A 21,010-nucleotide genomic window follows, 5' to 3' on the forward strand; every position below is an offset into this window, starting at 1 on the left:
AAGATGGGGGGAAAGGGGCCAAATTTAGGGGTTTCTGCTTAAAAAGGAGGGTTTTGAATTAAGCGAGTATTAACAGCTTGAACAGTTTTCAACTAATGGCTTGTTTTATGGACTTTTGTACAGCAACTGAAATCAATAAAGAACTTTAAACAACTAAAATAAAAGAGTGAGATTTGACAACTACTGACAAATTAATTCAAGGGGAGTTGAGGAAAGCCTGTTCTTTCTCGTGGGGAAAGTATTCAGAGCAGCCTAGGCAGGGTTAGGCAACAAAGGTCATCTTGTCCTACCTGAGTTCATGTGTGCCCCGAAAGAGTAAACAAGAGCCTCTGTAATGAGCAAGTTGGCATTAACTTTATTCTATCTTCTGTATAATTTTAAGTACATAAGAAAGGTTTTTTCACAAGCCTCAGGAGAAGACGAGTACAAGTCACAGGACAGTCTCAAAATAAAAAAAATTGCATATTTTTTTGTAAGTTTTGTCCTAGAGAAAAAGAACATTGACACTTTACAGAGGAAATGCTTTTAAGATATGCTTATGCCACCCGAGGCATTGGAAAAATGGAGATCAAAGCACGTGCAGCTCCCTTTATGGGTCAGTACAGTACTGTGTCTTAGATCCATCGTTCTGCTCCAGGGCCCTGGAACAGAGGCTACAAGCTTCCACCAAAGTAAAGAGCCAAGCAACGGGGAAAGGGGCGGCTGAGAGGATTCACTTTATGGGGACCGACTGTGGATGAGGAAGAGAGTGAGGAACGAACTTGATCCAACTCGGGTATTTACAATACTGCACTACTGACCCTGGAATGAAGGAGACCCTTCCTCTGCAGAAGGGAACAGGTTCAGAAGAACTGTCCTGGAAGACTGAACCTGAGTTCAGCTGCTCAGAGAAGGAAGCCCTGGGGCAAAGATTCCCTTGCGAGGGTGGAGGGCCATGGGATTAAGAGGTGCTCAGCTCCAAGCTACCCGCCAGACTGCGGCGGCTGGGGGGGCCTAACTGCAGTTACTCCACTGCAGCCTTCTCGTGGCACTGGTTAACATAAAACCTCCTGTCATGGCACAATCAGAAATACACTGAGCTAGTAGGAATGATGGAAGAGAAATCAGGGTGGAATGCTACGGCCCAAGTCCTCAACCTTTGGTCCAACAAAGCCATTCCCATGTTCTGTAATGACACCAACTAGTACATAGAGCTGGAATTAGCAGCTTCCAGGACCTCGAGCCATCTGCCGCAGCAACTGGGTACTCAGGACCCCGACATAAACCATTATTTGTTCAAAAGGGGACAACATTCCTCTCTCACATGAACAGTTTGCTTAAAGGCAATACAAAAACAAACCCGAACAACACTCTGAAAGCCAACTGCCAGGACTGGCTGTGAAGTTCACCAAAAATCTGACTTGATCAATTGGTGCAGTTAGATCGAACAAGGGGAGAAAAAAATACACCTTCCTGCTAATAGATGTGGACGATAACTGACCCGCCACCTACACAAAACCCCAGCCAGAGGTATTTCAGTGACAGCAGGTAGCTGTGTCTCTCAGGTAGAAGAGAAGCAGTTTGAGAGCAGAAAGGTACAAGAAATCTAAGAGAATCATCTGAAAGCAGATTTGTCCCACAGCAGGGCCAGGGGAGGGCGTGAGCCTTGGAGCTTTTCTGCTTAACCAGCAATTTCTGTCACGGTGGTAACCAACTTCTGACCGTTCCACACTGTCTTGAACTGTTCTGGGACAGGGAATTCAGTCTGGAGGGCAAAAATAGAAATCTGTTGTCAAAAAACAGTTTATGACTGAGACCAGTAACTACTCCCACCGCTTTAGGCATTTCTTTTCTTAGATACACGCTATGCCCCCTCCTGTATCACAAACAGTGCCTGTTCTGCTCCTGAAGAAGAAATTCTCACAAAACAGCAAGTATCTTACTGTAGAGACAAACAACTTGATCTGCTGGTTTTAGCAGCTGATCATCATTCACAACCTCCAAGTCTAGAGTCTAGAATTGTCCTTCCAGCCCTCACTGTAACTGTGACATCCCCTGCAGGGCTCAAAATACGAAACCTGCCGTGCATTACCCCGACCCCAGGTAGACCACAGTGACTTCAAAACTTGACACTTACAAAGTCACCACCCTCTGTGGGAATAAGGACATTCATCTCTGATGACTTGGCACTGACGATTTCACAGTCTAGGGAGTTCTTGCTCAGATACACGTGGCAACCGTCTGTCTTGTTGATGGAAATCGTTGGCACTTTACCCATTACCTAGCAGGGTGGTCAAAGCAGCAGTTAAGAGGAGCATTAGCTTGAACTGGGCAATCACAACATTTTTCTTCTGCGTTTGCATTCAAGGCAAGAGGTGTGACTCCAGCCCCCATGCTGGATTCAAGTACTCCCACCTTTGGCAAAAATCCAACGTTATTTCTTATTTTGATCTCTTTAGAACAAAACCACAGTGAATGCTGGGCAAATTGACCATCCCAAATCAGATACCAAACTGGAATTGGAGTAGATTCTACTGCTGGCCTCCTCACAGAAACTAATTTTTTATCTAGAGCCCTGAAGCTGATCTTCAGTGAGGCAAATTTCAGCCCTTTCCCAAGGGCTGGGCAGAGCAGTAGGACAGATGGCGTTTCAGGAGTGTTCTCCACAGGTGCACATTCCTGTTCTGGAAATACAGAACTCAAAGAAGCAGATACTACAGACACCCTGTTGTACAGTGCAGCAGTCACACTCCAGACAGAGAACAGGTCGCAGACACTCACCTGAACTTTAACGTCCCTGCTGTTTATGATCTCTACGATGCCCACCACGTCATCGAACACCAGCCCTAGCTTCTTACAGTTATCTGCAAAGAAAAGACAGAGTAGCTCACAGAAAGGTTTTGGAGATTCAGCCTTCTGCAAACAGACCAGCGTGCAGAAGCAGTTTTCAGGGTTTCTCCACTTACCGAGGGTGATGGAATTGATCTTGCCTTTGATTTGGAGCGTACTATTTGTGCACTTGAAAACATATGCTACCTGCTTCAACTCTGTGTCACTGATTACCAGGTTACTGGCATTCTCCTGGTTTTCCTGAAAAGGCAGGGAAAACACACTTTATTTTTGGAATGCAGACCAATTAATTCATGTGAACAGCAGGGTAGTGCTGTCCCTCTAAAAGCAAACTGCTTTCTTACAAGAAAGGTCTTCAGGAGACCCTCCTTCCCTGCTGCAAAGCTCCCATCCCTCCAACCCACTCATGCCGACGCTAGGCACTCACCACTCTCCACTTTTTGCCCTCTAATTCTAGCAACGCAGGTGCCTTTGGAGAGGTTTTTGGGGAGGGATTATTAGCATTACAGGATGGTTTGGGAGCAGTGAAAGGTTTGGGTCCACTTCTCACAGGACCCCCTTGGTTCTTCAATGCTGGATTCTTGTGGGTCTTCATGTCATCTGAAACATGTCTTAAGCCTGCAAGAGAAGTCAAACCTGAGCTCCAGCTCCAAGAATGCAGCTTCACAAACACCAGGTATCAGTGATCACAGCAATCATCATGGTAACATTTTTCAAAATACAAATAAATTATTGCAACTGGGCCTAAGTTAAGCCCAAGCACAAGTGACAGCAAGTGAAAGAGAGAGCAAGGAACGGTTGACACAATATTGACAAGAACACAAGAGGTACTGCAGAACCAGAAGGTGCCAGCTCTTCCACTCTGCAGCTGGAAAAAGCCCCAAGCTAAGCACCTCACTTTTGTTTCACGTGTGTCTTGATACACTCACCAAGTAACACACAAAAGGGATATCACAGAATGGTAGGGGTTGGAAGGGACCTCTGGAGATCATCCCGTCCAACCCCCTGCCAGAGCAGGGTCACCCAGAGCAGGTGGCACAGGAACACGTCCAGAGAGGTTTGGAATGTCTCCAGAGACGGAGACTCCACCACCTCTCTGGGCAGCCTGTGCCAGGGCTCTGCCACCCTCAAAGCAAAGAAGTTCCTTCTCATGTTTAGGTGGAACTTCTTATGTTCAAGTTTGTGCCCGTTACCTCTTGTCCTGTTGCTGGGCACCATTGAAAAGAGCCTGGCCCCATCCTCCTGATACCCACCCTTTAAGTATTTATAAGCGTTGATAAGGTCCCCCCTCAGTCATCTTTTTTCCAGACTGAAGAGACCCAAATCCCTCAGCCTTTCTTCCTAAGAGAGCTGTTCCAGTCCCTCATCATCTTGGTAGGCCTTTGTTGTCCCCTCTCCAGCAGTTCCCTGTCCTTCTTGAACCGGAGAGCCCAGCAATGGACACAGCACTCCAGATGTGGCCTCCCCAGGGCAGAGCAAAGGGGGAGGATGACCTCCCTCCACCTGCTGGCCACACTCTTCTTGATGCACCCCAGGATGCCATTGGCCTTTTTGGCCACAAGGGCACATTGCTGGCTCATGGTCATCTCATTGTCCACCAGGACTCCCAGGTCTCTTTCCACAGAGCTGCTCTCCAGCAGGTCACCCCCAACCTGTCCTGGTGCGTGGGGTTATTCCTCCCCAGGGGCAGCACCCTACACTTGCCCTTGTTGAATTTCATAAGGTTCCTCTCTGCCCAACTCTCCAACCTGTCCAGGTCTCTCTGTATGGCGGCACAGCCTTCTGCTGTGTCAGCCACCTCCCCAGCTTTGTGTCATGAGCAAACTTGCTGAGGGTGCACTGCATCCCTTCATCCAGGTCATTGATGAATATATTGAAGAGGACTGGACCCAGTACCGACCCCTGGGGAACACCACTCGTCACTGACCTCCAACTGGACTCTGTGCTCTGTCACGACCCTCTGAGCTCTGTCTTTCAACCAGTTTTCAATCCACCCCGCTGTCCATTCATCTAACCCACACTTTCTAAGCTTCCTTAAGAGGATGCTGTGGGAGACCGTGTCAAATGCCTTGCTGAAGTCAAGGTAGACCACATCCACTGCCCTCCCCTCATCTATCCATCCAGTCATTCCATCATAGAAGGCTATCAGATTAGTCAGACATGATTTCCCCTTGGTGAATCCATGTTGAGTACTTCTGATAGCTTTCTTTTCCTCCACATGCCTTGAGATGACGCCCAGAAGGAGCTGTTTCATCATCTTTCCAGGGATGGAGGTGAGGCTGATGTGAATGGGTGCAAAATTGCACCTCGTGTACGTGAGACACACAGGCAACCAAAAGGCTCCCTCTCTCTGTTCCAGCTAGAGATTAATTTCTTGCTACACCTGACAGATGAGGCTGAGAATTCTAGCTCAGATGTGCTCCCTTTGTCCCTGTGAACTGCCTCAGGGCTGCTTCGGGCTCCCAGCCTCATCCTCAGGCCTTTTGTTACTGCAAGCACACTTCCTAAGCAGGTGTATCGAGGGACAGCAGCAAAACAAGGATTTGCAGCACAACAGCACTCCCGCTCGCGGCTGCCCCCTGCTTCACTACCTATTTCCACGTACCAGAGGTGATGCCTTCTCCCCGATTGATCTGGGCGAAGAGCGCGGAGCGGGAGGCAGAGTCATCTGTACTGGAGCTTGTAGGGGCAGGAGCAGGTGGGGGAGGAGGGCCTGGTGGGGGAGGTGCAGCCCCGGCTTGGGGAGCGGATGGTGCTTTAGACCCTTCTGTTGCTACAGGACCCTGTAAGAGGCCAGCAAGAGGAAAGGCAATTGCACAAGCTCCATATCTGCTGCAATAATCATGCAACGGTCATCTAAGAAGCTTCTGCAGATGTAGCCAGCACTCACCGTTTTGCTCCAAGTCAGCCCCGTGGTGTGATACTCTTTGATATAGGCCTGCAGCTCTGTCCAGATACTCAGATAAGCTTTCACCCAGTCCACGTGCTTTTTATCTCTGAGGACACAAGGAGATCATGAGGAGTGAGCAGGTGCATTTGCCATTAAAACGCAAGAACTACAAACAGTTCTTTACATCTCTCCACCTCTCAGCCTACAGGCAAGACGCAGCTGGACCAGCACAGCGGCCTCGCACCTCCAGCACCACATTCTAGCTTCAGCATTAATCTGGCACCTGCAGGCAGAAGGGCACAGGCCTGCTCTGCGCTGTTACCCATTTTAATTGAGGAGCCTGGTACTTCCAACAAGACCCATTCCCGAGACACAACTTGCTGCCCTGGCACACAGTTCAGCCACCAGATGATGCTGAGACAAGAGCAGCAATACACTTGCTACCAGGGATTCCAGCTGCAACATGAATGCAAGGAATCCAGTCCCTAAAGATCAGGAAAGAACAGCTAAGTGAAGCTTTATAACTACACCCTGCCTTTAAAAGGAAGACTGAATTAAAGACCAAGGCGACCGTGGTTAGATACTGGAACAGTCCCTACACACCCTGTTTGCTGCATTCAATGACACCTTTACGAGATAAGGTGAACTTACACATCCTTGTACTCCTTGAGGATCCGGTTGGTATAAAACATGGCAGCATCAGTCATTTCCTTCACGTATGGAGCAGGCTTTGGAGCCTAAAGAAGAAAGAACACATTGGCGTGGAGCAGTTGACCAGGGAACCAGACTTTTCCCAGCAGCCCACAGAAACCACTTCCCACTGGAGTTCTTACCATGGCCACCCAGCCCAGGGCTGGGATGCTCTCGCTGACTGCTGATAGGTGATTGAACAGTTTGCTACCACGGTTCTTCTCCCTGAAATTCTGCACCACCTGGATTTGCTCTGAAATCGGTTTCAGAAGTGATGAAAATGCATTCTGTGGGACAAGAGGGATGATAACAGTTAAGAACATTAGTACTGCTCTGGAATGGCTGCACATCTTCACGGGCAGCTCTGCTGAGATGATCGTCACTCAGAGGAAGACTCCAACTGGCACAAGTTACTGCTACAGCTCCCGTCCAGGCTTGGCCCTCCCTGCAAGCCGAGCTCAGTCCCACAGCCTGGCTCCTCCGGGGCTGAAGTCATAGCTCCCAACTGGATTGGTACTATGGGAGTACGCCAAGAACTGTGACTCATGTTCAATCCAAGAGACACTGACAAAGCTTGTTAGTAACGAGGACAGAAATAGCATTTGCCTTTCCTGGATTCTTTTGCTCCAAGACAGTTTGTCAAATTTTTTCTGTCCTTTATAAACTCTCAGAGAAAGGGGGTGCTAAGCAGGTTTTTGCAGTTTGGGATCTACAGCCTGCGTTACAAGTGGAGTCGCAGCAAGTTCTCCACTCACCCTACCAAGCTGAACTTCAGAATTCAAGTTACTTCTCAAGTCAATCCAAGCCTTTAATATTTGAATGATAAAAATTGTTTCTGTGTATTGTTCACTTGCAATGGTGACTGAAAGTGCTTAGAAGCCTTCTGAGGTCAAAGCAAAGCAGCCAATAAACAGTTCCAGAGGTGCCTCTTCGGCAACTTTTCTTTCCTCTAAAATCAGAAATTCTCCTGCTGGTGGCAGCAGTGAGAGACAAATTTGGGCAAAGCTTGCTTTTCAAAGCCTCTGCATTTCTATCCCTTCTTCTAAATGAAAACAGAGAGGTTCCAAGGACCAACAGCCAGGCTACGCTTCCAGAAGCTCCAGCCTAGTGCCACTGTCAAGTAACAGGATGTGGAAATTCTTCACCACATGCAATTAGAGTTCATACATTTTGCATTTTCAACTGTCTTCTCCAGAACTGACTAGACTCCTGCAAGAAAACCTGCACAAAGACCTGCACTAGATTAAGGTTGTTGTTTGTTCATAATCCTTTATTTAAATAACGTGTCAGTGGAATTTGTAAGCAAATTCTCACACTAGAGGCTATGCAGAGCAGCATCCCAGCAAGCCTGGTGAAAGATAAACAACCCTCCAATGCTGAGTCTGGGGGGAAAAGATGCAGACATATTTTGCAGTGAATAGGAAAGTAGCGCAGAAATGCAGCTAGCACAATGTAACAGTAGAAGCCATGACTAAGCCAGATAATAACTGCAAAGAGAAGCAAAGTGGGATCCTGTTGCTCAGGAAAAACAGTTCTCAGCAGGGAAAAGCCAATGCATTCAGGATCAGATCTCAGTCACACATCCTGCTGAGAAGCAGCAGCCTAGGGTAAAGTGTTAAATTACTTGCTAAGGACAAATCAATCCTAAAAGCCTAGCTATTATTCAGAGGCCATTCAATAGAGACAAGTGTCTGTTATACTTCAGAAGGAGTTTAATGCCCGAAAGTCTATAAGCATCACATAATGAAAAGCGCGTTCTACGCAAATCCCACTGTGGCTCCTGTCTCAGACAAGTTCCTGTCTGCAGGTTGCATCTGAGGGAACAGTGATTGTGCAGTGCTGGTGCCAGGTGAAACTCGAGACAGAAGCTGTGAGATGACACTCAAGCTGCTCTGACAGGCTACAGAAAACTTGTTGCTCTAAAGACTGGAAATTGCCAGTTCTGCAGCTCTAAGAATCAACCTCCATAATTCTGCCTGGTATTGGGTGACCACTCACAACAGTTCACGCTTTCAGCAAGTGCCTCCTCATAAATGCAAGTGTCTCCAGTCCTCTCCTGGTTCCTCTTTTGGAGCAACTGTAATGGCCTAGATTCCCCTAGACTCGCGGTCATCCCTGACTCTGAGGCAAGGGCATAAAAGGTTTCTGATGAGTGGTTTCCCAAACTTACCTCTGCTGGCTGTTGATGTTGAGATGCCATCACCAGAAGAGCCCTCTCACTCATCAAGCCTGCATGAACCATCTCAGCCTAAGAACAGAGAGAAACATGAGAGAGCTTCCCTGGTACCCAGCATAACACTGACAGCCGTTAAAGGTCCCTCCGCCCGCAGTTCCTAGTCTATAAGAAAGCAGCTGTGCTGATCTCAAAGCATGTATTCTTTTAGACACCCATCCTCAAAGAAAACTTACAAGAGTGTAACGGCTCTTGGGCTTGGTAGTTTCCAGGTCTCCTAAAGGCATGCACCAAAGTCTGTAAAGAGAGCTAGGCACCTACCTAACTAACAAAGATTTCAAGAAGGACAGTTGATTCATAACATGTGTAGGTGGCAATCTGCTGGAGGTTATCTGGGCATCTACATCTGTTTTGAATCCTCAGGGATTATAAACATCCTAGAATACGGTGCTAAAGGAATGCAAACACTGACAGCAAACTTGGCCCTTAACAGCCCTGAAGAACAAGCAGCATCAAGAATGGAGAAAGAACGTAAGTCCTTACATGCTTCTGCACATCCCCACCAACTTCTTTGCTGATCTTGATGTATTCAGCTACTGGGCCAGCCAGAAGGGCATCAAAAGCCTGCACGTACTGAGCCACTCCTGCAGAGAAGGAATCAGAGCAAAGGTATCACCGAGAAGCACTGGGTGGGCTCCTGGGCTGGGAGCACTCACACACATGCACTGCGCTCCTGGGCCACACCTCCCACCCGCTCCACGCTCAGCCTCCCTCCTGGCTCACATCAACCGAAGGCAGGAGGCTCGGCCCGAAGCACGCAGCTGAACGCAGAAGAGGGAAGTGTTGCAGCCACAGGAAGTCCTTATCTTAGCAAGACGGTAACCGCAGGCACCTCTGCATTTGCGCAGTATCTGCTGCAAAACTCACTTCCCCTCTGTGCACAGCCAGTTCAGCTAACAGCCCTTTGCATGCCCTGCATGAGCACTGCCTGCTCTGCAAGAGCTACTGCTGATGTCCGACACCGACACATCACCCAGATGATGCTTCAAGCCCAGATACTCCCAGGGGGCGATGCTGCTGGAGAGGTGCTTTGGGCCTTACCTTTGGAAGAGCCATCTTCACACATGCCAGGTCTTTGGCACACCATCTCCAGGCGCTCCACAGCCTTCTCCAACCGTTCAACCAGTCTTTCCATATCTACCGCTGTCCACAACCTGCAGAGACAGAACACAATTATCCTCTGACAGTATGAAACTTGTACACCAAACACTGAAGAGGGTTTATCAGCTGTCTGGTACAAGCTCTACCAGTTCCAGAAGAATAATTTCTACCTAGCTCTGCACCCTGATGATGGGCAGCAGGGTACCCTCGGATTTGGATTACGCAACAGCCACGCACACAGCCACTTTCTATTGCCACAGTCAGTCCTTAATGGCCACATAGTCTTACTCCATCGTAAGGACTTCTTACACATATAAGGATACTAAAACTCACAACTTCTAACGTTGTATTGACACCACTCAATAAAACAAAGGTCTGCACAGAATCTCACTGCAGTCAGTTCTTGGCCAAAGTCCCAGCTGTGCCCATATAGCAAATCAAGCACAACTGCTTTGCTGGGAGTTCACACACTTCAGGTTAGAACTAGTGGTTTTGATTCTGCAAATGCATCCACAGGTACCTCCCGGAGCCTTGAATTCCTCCAAGGAACATCTATAACTCCAGCATCGCTACAGCACAAAGCGTCAGCCCCCCAGCACACACTAAGATGAGCTGCTGCACAAGCTAAGAAGGCATAGCTGCTTCTGCAACAATGTGCCCCTGTTCATCCTCTTCCTCTACAGGCTTTGTTATCTGAACTGCAGAATCTACTCTGCAAGCACTGCACAGGAAGGCGATTTAGGCACATAAGTCATTTGAAGCGTCTCATCTGGAAAAGTCTTAAGTGTCATATAAACTTTCCATTAATTACTGCTTTGCAGAGACTCTGCACCAAGAAGCAAGACAAGTCACGCTCCAAGCACACTAATGCACAGGGAATGCAGGGAGGGAGTAGCAAATCAGCAATTGCATTTTTATCTTATCACCATTCATCAGAAGATTTTACAATGTGAATCACAATTATGGCCTGGACACAGCTTCCTTCTGATTGCAACAGCTTGCAAGAGCTCAAAATCCTGCCTGAAGAACATCCTTCCCAGAGCATTCCCCAGCATTCCCAAAAAGGGAGACAGGGTTTATCCGGCTGCATCGACGAACTGATACTAGATCTCTCTCAGAAACTAAACCTGAAGTTCTAATTAGGGTTTTGCTTTTGCTCACAAGACTTCTCAGCCCGGCTCCAAAGTGCATGTTTTCACCCAATTTCCAGAGGATGTGGGGCAGATCCAGCATTAGTCACAAGCAGCACTGATGTCACAAGACAAATAAGGCCATTTTCTAGCCCCCTTTCGGCTGCTTGCATCAGGAGAAGCAGCACTGATGTGGGGGGGGAGGGCAGGGGAGAGGCCACCCCCCTTCCAAGAGGAAGAGAGCGGTTTCCTCCTCTGTGTAAGAGTGAGCCAGAGGAGATACTGTGCATAAAACCGGACAGCAGTGACTGGATGCCTTCCAGATACAGAAAAGTTCAGAGAGGCTGAAACCCGTGGGCAGCCACCCATATAATCAACAGTAATGAATACCTCTTTTTTTATTCTGTACAATGTAGAAATCTTGACCACAGGATCGTCAGTGCTCTGCTGCAGCCCAGGACCATGCATCCAGAATGGGGCTCACGTCTTCAAGCAGAAGTGCAGCCAAGAGCGGGGTTCTGCCTCCCTGGCTCTCAGCACACTAAAAGGGTGGGTTTTTTTCCCCAAAAGAGCCACCTGTCAAGGAAACTCTCCTATGCTTCAAGAGTGCAGCAAGACAGACGGCTGTAACGCAGGGGTTTTGGGAAGGACATCAGGGTTTACAGAGCACTGGGTAGACAAAGCTGCTGTTCTGCACCACTGATCCCCACCACATTCCACGCGAGGCTCTAATCTGATCAGCCCCATTACCGAGTCACAAACTGCATTTCAAATCAGGATTACAAACCAGAAAGTCCAGATGGAAAGCTGCTTCTGAACCCCAGCAATAAAACATGCTGTTTGCAAGGAGCATATCCCACCAGTTCTAGATATGCTGTCAGGATTAATGTCCTTTAACAAGAAAGTGTTCCTTGAGATTCAGATTCCTCCCAGTCTCATGCCGTTTGACATGTCTTTCCTGGGTCTCAGTGGGTTTCCCCGACAGAGGCCATGAACTCACAAGTGCTCGATACCAGCTTTGAAAACCCAGTGCTATCTGGCAGATGGTGAAGTTATTTTAATTTCTCTTTAATAGGCAGCATTAGGACAACCCGTAAGATAACTCACTTGGTAAATTGGCAGCAACATCAGAACTAAGTGCAGGCAGCACAAAGTCCTAGTGCAGGCACCCATAACCACGCAGTCCTAGTGCAGGTACCCATATCTCAGTCGCTCCCCGCTAAAACTATCTTGACTCACCCTTACTATGCTCTTTGCCCTGTGGATGCAGCTCTTTCTGCCATTTTCATACCTATCCAGAATGAAATAAAAAGATTTAGTTGTAACTAACAACAACAGCCAGAGTCTGCAATCCAGAGAGAACAGTGTTTAGTGAGGGGAAAAAAAATTAAAAAAAATAAATCACGAAGTGGACCTGCTTGGGCTACATCTAAGCAGTGTTCTGTCTATTAATCACTCTGAATGCAGAATAATTTGTCATTAAGTGACAAACTGACTTCACAGATCTCAGTAATAAAACAGGATCTCATTTGACTCTTTAAAGACGAAGCCGATACATACAGATCATTGGAGAGTCATTTTTGTTCAGCACATCATCCCGTGCTCAGGAGAAACACGAAAGGCTTTCAAGCTACAGCGAGGGTTAGAGTTCTCCATCTGACAGAAGTGGAGTTGAGATGAAGCTCTCCCTTTTGGGACTATAATGCAGGATTTAAATCTAGGTCTTGTTTAAATTCAATTGAACTTTGATTACCAATGGAGCGGAAGCTATGGACTTGCAGCAAGCGCACATTTCACCCTGGGCCAGAAAGTCCATTCATTTTCATAGCACATTTAGTTAATCTATTAACCAGCCTTTATTCCCATCAGAGCTTGGGAACATGGTTTTGAACATGCTGTACAGCAAACAAGCTCTCATCCACAACAAGACTGTTTTGATATACTGAGCAGAGCAACAGAGGGAAGGGATTTTATTTGTAAAAACACTAGTATCCCAAAGCCAATCCTGTACAACACCACAGCGAGAGGAGTTTCCTGTTTGGAGAATATCAAGGAGTCGGCACGTCCCAGCCAAAGGCTGGTCCTCAGAGGAGTTAGCAAGTTTTCATAAAACCAGTATAAATTAAATTCTTCTGGTTGCCTGAGACAGCACACTAACCTGAGTCCTTGCTTAGACATTCTGGAAGACACAAATGTTAGTTTTATAGCCAAAGCAAGTCAAACCTACGCCTCTGTTCAGATTCAGCTTTTGTGAAGCCCAACAAACTGCTGTCAGCAACGTGAAATTTGCATCAGCTACTTCCTGTTTCTACAGGCAAAAGGAATAAAGATGGGACAACTAAATTAAGAACATACCACAGTTTATTTCTGAGCTGACACTGGAATATCTCAGGGGATCAGCTACCAGATGACTCCCAACGTTTGTATCATCCAAAAGCCTAAAGAATTTTTTTTTTAAACAGTTCAGCTCATCGAGTAAGGAACTATTTGAAGCAAGACAGGACTCAAATGCCTGATTTTAGTCAGTTGTCAGGACCAGCCACAAACACAAGACAGCTATTGCTACTCCCAGCAGCTGCCAAGACAGAGATCTCTGCTGTTTATAGTACAACAATGCTTGTTGACACTGCTCCAGAACCCATGGTGTCTACTGCTGGTATTTCAGATCTACTTTATTTAGAAAACCAAAAGTGCTTACAAAAAAAAAAATTAAAAAAATATCCATCTGGACCCTATTTAAGCTCTCCCAAATAACAAATCCTACTGAAGTTATTAAAAATGTTACTTGGCATTTTTATTCAAGCATTAAGAAACAGTTAAAGTGTCACTTTGCTCCACACTAGAGCAAGCACAAGGACTCCTTGTACATCGCAATTATATGAAATTGGAGATTTGCACTTGCCAGACTCCGTTGCTACGCTCCTCTCATTTCCATTCCCCGTCAGGGTGACGAATCCACCAGGGAAGTAACTGAGGATCTCAGATCTAAGCTAAATTGGATACAGCACCAAGCTCCCTATCAGGAATTCAGAGCATCGCACCTTGTCAGCATCCCTCCTGAGCTATGCCTGCTCAAGCAGAGGCTGCTTGGCCGAACTTTGTTACATGAATAATAGGGGGTATTTTTGGCTTTCAGAAAGCTCAGCAATATTTCGGGGACACAAGGATGGCCTCAGGAAGAGAAAGGGAGTATCACAGTTTCTCGAGATCACTGATTCCTGGTCTTTCGGCAATGTGCATCTACAGCCCAGGTCTTGGGGAATTCCAGAACCCGACGTGCAAAATCCTGTCACCTGCTGCATGAAATGCCCGTATCGTTGTTTTTTTTTAATTTCACTATCACAAAATCCAAAGCAATCAATTACATATTTATTCCACCTTAATCGCCACCAAAATGCAAGAGAGGTCAGCAATAGGCTAAAGCCAAGAGCCACCTGCAGCCCATGGAGACAGAGAGAGTACCTGTCTGTCAGAAGCACAAACTACTGAAATATCCTCGCTTTAGGCTGCGATACATCAGTCCTATGGCGGCGAAAGCTGGATATGTCACCTGGGCACACACCCCTCCCTCCGTGAGTCACCCAGGCGCTGCCAGCCCCGGGGAGCTGCCGGCCCCTCCATTCGCCACATCACGGGGGAGAGGCGGCTCTGGACAGAAAGCCGCCAGCAGATCCCGATCCCCTCCTTTTCCAGGGGACGGAGCCACAGCGGGCAGGATCTGACGCCTCTCACCGGGGCTGTGGAGGCAAGTACCGGCCCCCAGCCCGCTCCTCCACCGACACGACGTACGAGATGGACGGCGGCGGACCAGACCCCAGTAATTTGTGTCCCGCGGGCAGAACTCGGGCGCAGAGACACACACCCCCAGCCGGGCCCCCGCCCCAAGAAGCGCCTCCGCTCCCCGCAGGAAGCCCCAGTGGGCGGTGGCGGTCCCCAGTAACAGCCGCGTCGGGGAGTTTTCACCGTTCCGTGACTAAATTAACCCGAAACCTCCACGTTTAAAAGATTTTCCCCTAGCAGCCGGGCAGAAGCCACTCTGCCTCCCTGCGCCCGCCCAGCGCTGTCCTGGCAGGCGGACGGAGCCCCCCCTGCATCCCGGGCGGGGCCGACCCCTCACCGGCACCCCCCGGCCAGCCTCGAGGCCCGGCGCGGCCGCTGCCCCTCGGGAGCCTCCTCCCGCCGATACCGGCTCTGGGGCAGAGCGCGCAGCCCCGGCCGGAAGCCCGTCCCCCCCACTTCGCCCCCGGCCCCGGCCCCGGCACTCACCTCCCCGCCGCTCCCGCTCCGCCGCCGCCCGGCGCCGCCCAGCACCCGCCGCTTCCGGCCCCCGCCCCGCGCGCCGGAAGTGCGCACGGCACTGCGCGGCGCCGGCGGAGGAGGAGCTTCGGTCAAACACCGCCCTGCGATTGGCGGATGGGCTTAGGGGCGTGGTCGAAGAGGGCGAGGGGTGGGGTTGGAAGGGCGGGGTCTCGCCTGGGGGCGGGGACACGGAGGGGCTGGGGGCGGGGCGAGAGGCGGGATGGGGCCCGGGACCCCCAGGGAGGGCCGGGACGCCCGGAAAAGGGCTGGTGGGGCTCCGGGGTTCCTACAGAGGGGCTGGGGGGACTTCGGGGTCCCCAAGGTCCCCACAGAGGGGCTGGGGCGGTAGCCGGGACCCCCCAGGGCAGGTCTCGAGGAGGGCTGCAGACCCCCCCGGGAGGGGCTGGTGGGACATTGGGGTCCTCAGAAGGTCCAGGACCCCCTGAGAGGGGTTGGGGGTGTTTTGGGATGCTGGGAGGAAGCGGGAACCGCCGGGAGAGGGGTTAGGCTGGAGGCTAGGGCCCTAGAGATGTGGCTGGGGGGTGCACCCTCGACCCCCAAGGTGGGGCTAGATGGGATAAGACCACTCTCCTGTGGAGAGGAATCGCTCCGGCCTTGCAGGGGCAGAACTTGGCTGGGGAGGGGGGCGGCCTGGGCTGGGGCTAAGAGGAGACGGAAGGGTGACATCAGGTCCTCTGGAATTGCAAATGGCTGTGTTGAGGGGGCTGAGGTCAAGGCCCCTCCGAGCTGCATGTAGTGGGTGTGGAATGGGAGAAGGGTCCCACTGGGGAACTACTGGCAATCGAAACAGTTACAGCCTCACAGAGGGTAAATCCTGGGGGGCTCTGGGCCCCTGGGCCTCAGGGCCAGCGGTGGTTGTCATTGCTGGCTCTGTGTGGCAAAGACGGTTATACTTTTGGTATACTTTTTGGCTCATCCCAAACAGGAAACAATTCCTACAGGGCTCCTGTACTTCCCTGGGTACGCAGCACTTTGGAGCCTTGTCCTCACAGACCCTCTTTGACCCAAGGGTCTCAAAGCACTTGTCAGAGAGTGGATAAATATTGTTGTCCCAGATTTGTTGCTGGAGAGTCCGAGAACAGGGCAGTCAAGGGAAAAATAACTCGGAGCCAGGAAGAGGCCCCTGGAGTCAAGATGGGATTGTTCTCACAGAGGGCTCCGCTGTCTGCTTTTACCATTAAGGGAGAACTTGTTCTAAAAAGGTGTTTGCTGCTGCGGTTAGAGGAAGAGCAGCAATTGTCCCTGCCTGCTGTGAGGGACCTGTAGCTTTGCTCTGCATCTTCGGGTCATAGCAGCCCTGGGGAGGGAGTTAAAGCTGTCCTGGGAGCTGGGGGTCTGTGCAGACAAACAGACACAGCGTCTGTACCGGTGAGGGCTGGGACATGTTGACAGGATGGGAAGGAGGAGAAAACTCAGTGAGGTCGGCTGACTTTACCACTGCTTCCTGCCCTCTGCTCCGCTACCATAGATGGTCACGTCTGCCGCAGCACGGGCTGGAAGCGGGGCCCGTCCACTGATGAGCTCCCGAGCTGAGATCCGGGCTCCATCTGTGGGATCCCAGCCGGAACAGGAGGAATCGGCCAAAGGCTAGGAGCGGGATCGCTGGGAGCGTGGCTCTGCTGACATCTAGTGAGGTTGTCTCCTCTGGCTGCTTCATGCTCCCTGCAAGCTGGGGAGGCGTTCAAAAGCCTTTGAGGGGTTGATTTTTCTGAACAGCCAGTGGATAGGAGTTGTGTGTCTTCTCGGTGAAGATGCAGCTCACCGCTATCCCCCCTCCCCTCCGTACAGCCCCCCCAGCTCTCAGCTGCTGCCCTGGCAAAGCACACGGAGCCAAGTGTGACCTGCACCACCACATTGTCCTTCCTATAGAGGAAACAAGCAGCTCCCTGCAGTCACCAATGCCATTTGCCTGGATTTCTGTTTTTCTTGCCTCATTTTCCATCCTGCCAACACCTGATCTGCCTCTTGCAGCCATCTCCATCATGATCAGACACTTTAGGATCAATTGACATGATGCAAAATAGAAAATAAGATACAACCACCTCTTTTCCATGCAGCCAATGACTTATATTTTATAGCATCCTATCGTGGTCAGAGCAGCGAAGGACCAGCCACGTCCTGCCTCACTGGTGTGAGGGCAGTGGAGATCCTGGTGGGCAGCACAGGCAGGAGCTGTCCTCGGGGGCTACATCTGTGAGGAGGAAGCGAGACTGGGTAGGGGAACTTGAAATAACCGGAGACCAGGGAGAGGAAGAGCGCTGCTTGCTGGGGATATTGCAGTCCAGCCCCAGGCTGGTGTGTTTGCTTCTGGGGTGGGTCCGTTCAACTGAGTGTGGTTCCTGAAGGAACAAAGATCAAGTTCCTGGTAAGGCTGGGTCCCAGAAGAGCTGTGTGTTTACAGAAGGACTGTAAACCAGGTCAGTGCTCTGTGGGGGATCCTGGTGCCCGTAAACCATGCCAGCCTGTGCCCATCACTGTCCTGTCTCCAGGGAAAAGTTTACAGCTTCCCCATGCTGCTGCCAGGTTGTTGATGCCTTGTTCCCCCTTTCCTCAAAGCATTGTGGGGATATTTGCTCCTTTTTTTTAGCCATGAAATGGCTGAAATACCTTTGTGTCCCCTAGATGGTGCCTTTTGGCTTGTTGCAGCCGAAGGAGAGCACTTGTCCCTGCTTTGTTGTGGTGTGAGGGGGCCACTGGTCTGAGCTCCAGCCTTGTGGTGCTCCGTCACCTCCAAGTCCTCCACAGGAGCAGACAGAGTCCTGGCAGAGGCTAAGGCAGTCCTGTGCTTTCAGATTTCTCTGAGCCATCTCTGGTTAAGGCTAAGCCTGAGTGATGGCCTGCACATGGCATTTCATTTCCCACCAAAGCAATCTAAAGTTTAATTCCTGGGAAAATGGATTATTTTTTATTGGGTAGCAGGGAACAGTCTTGCTGCCCCATCAGTTTCTGGCCACATACTGGCTGCTTACATCCTTGGAAACAGTGGTTTTGCAAAATATTAACTAAAGCCCACCAAAACAGGTCGGTAGCCTTCAATCTCTATTTGCAGATAAAGTGAGTGACCTGAGCTGGATGGCACAGACAAGGTGACCCCTGGGGACAGCTATACCCAGGAATACCTCTGCGCAGCTGGCCCTGGGTTAACTCTGCCTTCCCTAGCTGGTGACAGAGCCCAGCCTGGTCAGTGTGCCAGGGAGGTGGACCTGCTCGCCCTGACCTGCTGGCCAGCACCTCTGTCCCGAGCACAGCCCTGCTCTGGCAATCCTGCTTCTCCCCAGAGCTTCCCAGGCTGAGCTGATTTCCACCTGGATCTGTTCCCTGATCCAGCACCCCAGAGACTGTACCAGCACAGTGGGGTGGCTGTGCTGTCAGATACCCCTTTTCATGGAAGCCCATGCTTGGCTCAGCTTGACGTGTCCATGAAACCAGCCCAGAAACCCCTTGATTTCTGCTGCAGCGTGGGGCACAAAGGTCCCTCCATCCCAGGGGCCCACAGAAAACCGTCCACACCAGTTGCAGTTTGAAAGTTTCATAAATCTCTTCCTGCTGTGAGATAAACCTGGGGCTCTTTGCCCTTTCCCTGGGGATAAGGAAGGAGGTTATTCCTCACCCTCTGCAAGGAGCAACTTTTCACACTTCCACTTATCCCCGTAGGGTGAACAGGGACACCCTGAGGACTGTCCCGCTGCCTCTGTCTGCCTTGTCCGGGGAGCTGGGGGGACCTGCCTCTTGGCAAAGCTACCCGTGGTGACAAACAAAGGATGCAAATGCAAGTCCAATTTTGCAGGCTCATGTGCCGCCCTTTGGAGGACACAACTGATGTTTGCTTGATTTCGTTCCCTTCAGTCACCTACCAGGATGAGTGCCCTCCCAGGACAGCCCAGACCCCCCGTTGAGGTCTGGCTTTGCCCCAGTCCAGACCCCCTGTTGAGGTCTGGCTTTGCCCCCTCACCTCCCAGCCCCCTCTCTCCCTTCCCCCTGGCACATCCAGCCCTGATGGCATGTCACTGTCTCACCTCGGTGCTGCCCTGTGACATTTCCTCCTGAAATGCCCCTCTGAGAGCTCTGCAAGAGCGGCAGAGCTGCCCACCAGTCTGGGCTCAGCCATGAGCACTGGGTGCTGGCACCCATCAGGTTTCCCCAGGGCTCAAGGTGAGCCTTGCAGCTTGACCCGAGGCCCTGGGAAGGGTATGGGGTGCACTAATGTACTCTGGTGAGTATGAGTGGAGAGAGGGGTGCCCACAGCAGCCTGCCCTCCCCACTGAGCAAGACCTGAGTGCTGGGATATGGGCCTGCACCCCTGCCAGGCTCTTTCTACAAAGCCCACTGCTCACATGCACCTTCACCAACGTATAATGAAAGGCTCTTTCCCTTGTGAACAAAAGGGACCAGACAACCTGGTTCCCTAAGCAGGACAGAAACCCTCTGCTCCCTTCCAGCATGGCCAGCAGTGTCCCCCAACTCAGGTGAAGGCTCCCTAAGCACCTAGCACCAGACAGGTAACTCCCTACCCCTTAGAGCCCCTCAGCTGGGAATCAGGGCTGAATCCCAGCGCCCACATATGGTTTCTGGGCAGCACAACCCCAGCCCATATGCTATTACAGGCATCAGCTCAGCAGGTGCTGAGCACACAGCTGACACCCTGCATTTTCTATATTCTGGCTTTGATTTCACAGGGCCAGTGCTGCCCGTACAGCAGCCCCAACGCGTCTCTGCTCCAGCCGGCATGGAGGACGCAGCAGCAATATAACTCCAGCTCTGCAGGGGGACACTTCCCAGATGCTTGGGCACATTTGCTTCATCATCAAGGTTAGCATGGATTAAGCCATAGCACAGCTGCTGCTGGAGGCCAGCTGTAGGTGCAGGCAGCATCTCCCCCTGCAATTCTGGCTGGGAAGACTTCCCATGCCAGAGAGGATTTCTTCATGCTTGCAGCAAAAGCCTTCTGTAATCACAACTGAAGCAAGACGTGGTCTCTGCTTTAAGGCTGGAGTTTTGCCCAGGGCTCAGTGCTATCACCTCCCATGGTCATCCACCGCCACCCCCCCCCCCAGCATCTATTTTCTTAAAAGCCTCAAATAGAAGAGGTGTGCTTAGCTAGGAATGTCTGGGCCCCGGTTCAAGCTCAGTGTGCTTTTAGTCTCTTGAGTTGACTGCAAAAAAACTGAACAGAGACTCCTCACAAATGCCACAGAGCCAAGAAAGAGGAGGCAAAGAATAAAATGTCCTCGATTTCTGGTGAAACTCTTTGAAAAGAAAAGCTAGCAGCAATCTTTCAAACCCTTGGAGACAGCAGCACTGCCCACGCCCCTCAGAGGCAGACAGGTCATAGCAATGGCCAGGGTTACTCCTCGCACACCCAGCCAGGAGCAGGGCAGGGGTCAGTACCTCTGCAACAATCTCAAGCTCTGTGCTTGTGGAGCACTGCCACCCTCCTCCACCTCTTGTGGAGGGTGCAGATGGCACCCACCTGCCCTGCCACTGGCTTTGTCCTGCCCTTGTTCCTTTCACTGCAAACTCTGGCCCTGTGGGAGCAGGAAGCTCCCAGGCCAAGGCTAATACTGCTTCTTGCCCTCTGCTCAGCACAAAGCCAGCTCCCAGCCTCCTTGCGTCATCCCTTTTGCTTCTTTCCATGACCCTGCCATAGTGGCAGAGTGGGGCCCAGTCAAGCATTCCCAGCTACGGTCTAATCCCTCTGGTTATTTTTAAAACTCCATCCTCATTCCAGTCCTTTGTACCCAAATGTGGAACAAAGGATGAGCCATCCTTCCCCCGAGCCCCACTGCGCAGAGGGGCCACTCTCGGCTCAGCCACTGA

The 21,010-nt window shown here is 50.7% G+C and overlaps 1 protein-coding gene across 1 annotated transcript; it reads right to left on the bottom strand.

Moving 5' to 3' along the window:
- Window positions 1-332: 332 nt before the first annotated feature.
- On the bottom strand, window positions 333-15,273 carry CAP1 (cyclase associated actin cytoskeleton regulatory protein 1). The gene is made up of 13 exons (XM_063355715.1): window positions 15,140-15,273; window positions 9,684-9,796; window positions 9,126-9,226; window positions 8,580-8,657; window positions 6,553-6,696; window positions 6,371-6,456; window positions 5,720-5,825; window positions 5,435-5,612; window positions 3,257-3,447; window positions 2,946-3,069; window positions 2,761-2,843; window positions 2,117-2,260; window positions 333-1,744 (listed from the first exon to the last, which is right to left on the bottom strand). Exons 2-13 carry the CDS (start codon window positions 9,775-9,777, stop codon window positions 1,661-1,663), a joined length of 1,413 nt encoding a protein of 470 aa, XP_063211785.1. The 5' UTR covers window positions 9,778-9,796; window positions 15,140-15,273; the 3' UTR covers window positions 333-1,660.
- Between the last annotated feature and the right edge of the window lie 5,737 nt (window positions 15,274-21,010).

The sequence above is a fragment of the Chroicocephalus ridibundus genome, chromosome 19 (assembly GCF_963924245.1).
Source record: "Chroicocephalus ridibundus chromosome 19, bChrRid1.1, whole genome shotgun sequence".
Lineage (NCBI taxonomy): Eukaryota > Metazoa > Chordata > Aves > Charadriiformes > Laridae > Chroicocephalus > Chroicocephalus ridibundus.

Bases quoted from the DNA above. Each gene is read 5' to 3' on its own strand.
- CAP1 (XM_063355715.1), bottom strand. From the start codon at position 9,777: ATGGAAAGACTGGTTGAACGGTTGGAGAAGGCTGTGGAGCGCCTGGAG. The intron at 9,227-9,683 runs GTAAGGCCCAAA...CCTTCTCTGCAG, and splicing joins TGAAGATGGCTCTTCCAAAG to GAGTGGCTCAGTACGTGCAG. The intron at 5,826-6,370 runs GTAAGTTCACCT...TTGTGTCCTCAG, and splicing joins CTCAAGGAGTACAAGGATGT to AGATAAAAAGCACGTGGACT.